General features: G+C 39.2%; 1 protein-coding gene and 2 non-coding genes across 3 annotated transcripts; all 3 read right to left on the reverse strand.

Moving 5' to 3' along the window:
- Positions 1–2,147: 2,147 nt before the first annotated feature.
- Positions 2,148–2,219, reverse strand: TRNAE-CUC (transfer RNA glutamic acid (anticodon CUC)). Its single transcript has one exon. It is a non-coding gene; the product is annotated as a tRNA-Glu (tRNA).
- A 988-nt stretch (positions 2,220–3,207) lies between these two features.
- On the reverse strand, positions 3,208–3,279 carry TRNAE-CUC (transfer RNA glutamic acid (anticodon CUC)). The gene has a single exon. It is a non-coding gene; the product is annotated as a tRNA-Glu (tRNA).
- An 859-nt stretch (positions 3,280–4,138) lies between these two features.
- LOC149654988 (pyroglutamyl-peptidase 1-like) lies at positions 4,139–4,481 on the reverse strand. Its single transcript, XM_089845006.1, has 2 exons — positions 4,370–4,481; positions 4,139–4,296 (listed from the first exon to the last, which is right to left on the reverse strand). Exons 1-2 carry the CDS (start codon positions 4,441–4,443, stop codon positions 4,149–4,151), a joined length of 222 nt encoding a protein of 73 aa, XP_089701132.1. The 5' UTR covers positions 4,444–4,481; the 3' UTR covers positions 4,139–4,148.
- Between the last annotated feature and the right edge of the window lie 385 nt (positions 4,482–4,866).

Genomic DNA, 4,866 nt, shown 5'->3' on the forward strand with positions numbered 1-4,866 from the left:
GGGAATTGAACCCGGGTCTACTGGGTGAAAGCCAGATATCCCAGTCACTAGACCATATCGTATCCAATTGGCCTTTCACAATTGTGCTCCTAGTATCGTTGATCAATAAAATTTAAAGAAAACTAACCTCTGATACCAGGCAATAAATCCGGATCTTCTGGGTGAAAGCAAGATATTCTAGCCACTAAACCATATTGTATCTGTATGATTTATCACAATTGAGCTCCTGGTATCGTTGACTAATAAAATCTATAGAAAACTGACCTCCGATACCAGGAATTGAACCCGGGCCTTCTGGGTGAGAGCCAAATATTCTAGCCACTAAACCATATTGTATCTGTTTGATTTATCACAATTGAGCTCCTGGTACGACCTCCGATATCGGGAATTGAACCCGGGCCTTCTCGGTGATAATCAGATATCCTAGCCACTAGACCATATCGGATCTGCTTGGGCTTTCACAATTGAGCTTCTGGTATCGTTTTATAATTAAGTTTTTTAGAAAACTGACCTCTGATACCAGGCAATGAACCCGGACCTTCTGGGTGAAAGCAAGATATCCTGGCACTAGACCATATCGGATCTGTTTGATTTATCACAATTGAGCTCCTACTATCTTTCATTAATTAAATTTATAGAAAACTGACCTCCGAAACCGGGAATTGACCCCGGGCCTTCTGGGCAAAAGCCAGATATCCTAGCCATTAGACTATATCGGATCTGTTTGGTTTCTCACAATTGAGCTTCTACTATCGTTGATTAATAAAATTTAAAGAAAACTGACTTCTGATACCAGGTAATGAACCCGGTCCTTCTAGGTGAAAACAAAATATCCTAGCCACTAGGCCATATCGGATCCGTTCAGTTTTTCACAAATGAGCTCCAAGTATTGTTTCTTAATAAAGCTTTTAGAAAACTGACCTCCGATATCGGGAATTGAACCCGGTCCTTCTGAATGGAAGCCAGATATCCTAGCTACTAGACCATATCGGATCTGTTTGGTTTATCACAATTGAGCTCCTAGTATCGTTGATTAATAAAATTTATAGAAAACTTACCTCCGATACCCGGAATCGAACCCGGGCCTTCTTAGTGAAAGGAAGATATCCTAGCCACTAGACCATATCGGATCTGTTTGGTTTATCACAATTGTTCTCCTAGTATCGCTGATCAATAAAATTTAAAGAAAACTGACCTCTGATACCAGGCAATTAACCCGGACCTTCTTGGTGAAAGCAAGATACCCTAGCCACTAGACCATATCGGATCTGCTTGGGTTTTCACAATTGAGCTTCTTGTATCGTTTCATAATAATGGTTTTTAGAAAACTGACCTCCGATATCGGGAATTGAACCCGGGCCTTCAGGCTGAATGCCAGATATCCAAGCCACTAGACCATATCGGATATGTTTGGTTTATCACAATTGAGCTCCTAGTATCGTTGATTAATAAATTTTATAGAAAACTGGCCTCCGATACCGGGAACTGAACCCGGGCCTTCTGGGTGAGAGCCAGATTTCCTATCTAATAGACCATATCGGATCCGCCTGGATTTTCACAATTGAGCTCCTAGTATCGTTTCTTAATAAAGTTTTTAGAAAACTGACCTCCGATACCGGCAATTGAACCCGGGCCTTCTGGCTGAATGCCAGATATTCTAGCCACAAGACCATATCGGATCTGTTTGGTTTATCACAATTGAGCTCCTAGTATCGTTGATTAAAAAAATTTATAGAAAACTGACCTCCGATATCGGGAATTGAACCCGGACCTTCTGGGTGAAAGCAAGATACCCGAGCCACTAGACCATATCGGATATGTTTCGTTTAGCACAATTGAGCTCCTTGTATCGTTGATTAATAAAATTTACAGAAAACTGACCTCCGAATAGAACCCGGGCCTTCTGGGTGAGAGCCAGATATTCTAGCCTTTAAGCCATATTGTATCTGTTTGATTTATCACAATTGAGCTCCTGGTATCGTTGATTAATAAAATTTATAGAAAACTGACCTCCGATACCGGGAATTGAAACCGGCCTCCTGGGTGAAAGCCAGATATCCTAGCTTCTAGACCATATCGGATCTGCTTGGGTTTTCACAATTGAGTTTCAGGTATCGTTTCATAATAAAGTTTTTTAGAAAACTGACCTCCGATACCGGTAATTGAACCCGGGACTTCTGGGTGAGAGCCAGATATCCTAGCCACTAGACCATATCGGATCTGCTTGGCTTTTCACAATTGAGCTTCTTCTATCGTTTCATAATTAAGTTTTTTAGAAAACTGACCTCTGATACCAGGCAATGAACCCGGACCTTCTGTGTGAAAGCAAGATATCCTAGCCACTAGACCATATCGTATCTGTTTGATTTATCACAATTGAGCTCCTGGTATCGTTGACTAATGAAATCTATAGAAAACTGACCTCCGATACCAGGAATTGAACCCGGGCCTTCTGGGTGAGAGCCAAATATTCTAGCCACTAAACCATATTGTATCTGTTTCATTTATCACAATTGAGCTCCTGGTATCGTTGACTAATAAAATCTTTAGAAAACTGACCTCCGATACCAGGAATTGAACCCGGGCCTTCTGGGTGAGAGCCAAATATTCTAGCCACTAAACCATATTGTATCTGTTTGATTGAGGTCCTGGTACGACCTTCGATATCGGGAATTGAACCCGGGCCTTCTAGGTGATAGTCAGGTATCCTAGCCACTAGACCATATCGTAACTAACCGGCTTTTCACAATTGTGCTCCTTGTATCGTTGATCAATAAAATTTAAAGAAAACTAACCTCTGATACCAGGCAAAAAACACGGACCTTCTGGGTGAAAACAAGATATCCTAGCTATTAGACCCAATCGGATCCGTTCAGTTTTTCACAATTGAGCTCCTAGTATTGTTTCTTAATAAATTTTATGGAAAACTGACCTCCGATACCGGGAATTGAACCCGGGCCTTTTGGGTGAGAGGCAGATATCCTAGCCACTAGACCATATCGGATCTGCTTGGCTTTTCACAATTGAGCTTCTTGTATCGTTTCATAATTAAGTTTTTTAGAAAACTGACCTCTGATACCAGGCAATGAACCCGGACCTTCTGTGTGAAAGCAAGATATCCTAGCCACTAGACCATATCGTATCTGTTTGAATTATCACAATTGAGCTCGTAGTATCGTTGATTAATAAAATGTATAGAAAACAGACCTCCGATACCGGGAATTTAACCCGGGCCTTCTGGGTGAGAGTCAGACATCCTAGCCACTAGACCATATCGGATACGTTTGGTTTATCCAGGGAGGCCACTCTTAAATTTAAATTCCTTATAGGAAAAATAGGAATTTTTTTCCGGAATTATAGGATTTTATAGGAGAAAAAATGTGTTTTTATAGGAAAATATAGGACTAAAAATGCTCATGTATAATACAATTTTGGGGCTTAAACTATGTAGAAAAATCGCAAAAAATAAAAAATAACAAATTGGATTTTACTTTGAAAACTCAGAAGAACCTAATTAAAATATAATATAATATATAAAAATTGTAAGCGAGCTCCGCAATTTCGGTGTCTATTCAAATGTCATCTCGATAAAAACAGCTAAATTTTGACAAATTTGATGCTAAACTATACGAAAACTTCGACTTAGTCAAAAATATAGGATATTATAGGACCTTTCATGAAATTATAGGATAATATAGGACTGCTTCAAAAATATAGGAATTTATAGGAATTATAGGACCGGTGCGCTCCCTGAATGGTATAAACTGAGGCTGAACTATCCCTTTAAATTTTAGGCGGTGCAAAAATTGGAAAAATTAGGGTGCGATAGCCGAGGCAGCGAGGCTATAGAGAATGGAATTGGCTAGACCGAGCATGGATAACTCATAAGTTCATAAGATATGTTCAACATAAGTTTGTATCTGGAGCTTGTCATGAAGTGGCCAAAACTGGACAATAACAGTAAACACTGATTTAAATAGAGATTGAACTTACATGGTAGCAGGAACAGAAAAATTCTTTTACGCAAAGAAACTACCTAAGCCTAATCCTAAGAATGCGCGTGCTGAAATAAATATCAGTTGTAAGCACGCGCAAAGCTATAGAGCTATTTCAGAGGGGATAATGGCTACGTCACTAATGCAACGTCACTATGCTAACATGGCTTTCACAGCAGAGCAAATTCCTCTGGCCAATTGTTGGCTTGAATAAGGCGAATTTAACGGAGGAATATGGATAAAAGCCGTAGCTGACCGGTTTATGTTGAGTGAAGTGTAAAAAGTGAATTCACACAAATACCTTATGAAGAAAATGTTATTTACACACTTATTGATTTTAAAACCTGAAATTCTACCAGTTTACACTACTTTACCTTCCAGCATCTTTGGAAACTGCGGCTATTATATCAGTTTCACATTGATTAACCTCTTGGCTGACTAAATCCATGTTAATTTTAGGAATTAAACAAGTGTCTCCGCATTTACAACAACAATTTTCATCGGGCAAATTGCCACAAACATCAGGGGCAACGTAATTAACGTCAAAAGCCCTTGATTCCAAAACTATCGAAGTTGCTTGGGATGATTCGCTACAATGCACCATTAGCTATGCAGAAAAGTGATTGAAATTGTCATTAACCATTTCAATTAGGCTAAAACTGTAGATAAAAATTAAAAAACCTAACCCTAGGCTTATACTTGTCCCATAGTTTCGGTACTTCGTCAGAAACGTAGTTATATTCCACAGGCACTTGATGAATAACTAAGTTAAAGTCATCATTAGGTGTAATTAGCTTTTTTAATTCGTTAACCACAACCCAACTAGGGTTAACGTCAGAATTACGGAATGGTCCAAAACCTATTGGATATA

Source organism: Phalangium opilio, unplaced genomic scaffold (assembly GCF_054372755.1).
Source record: "Phalangium opilio isolate 3A_F unplaced genomic scaffold, DU_Popi_V2 ptg000078l_1, whole genome shotgun sequence".
Classification (NCBI taxonomy): domain Eukaryota; kingdom Metazoa; phylum Arthropoda; class Arachnida; order Opiliones; family Phalangiidae; genus Phalangium; species Phalangium opilio.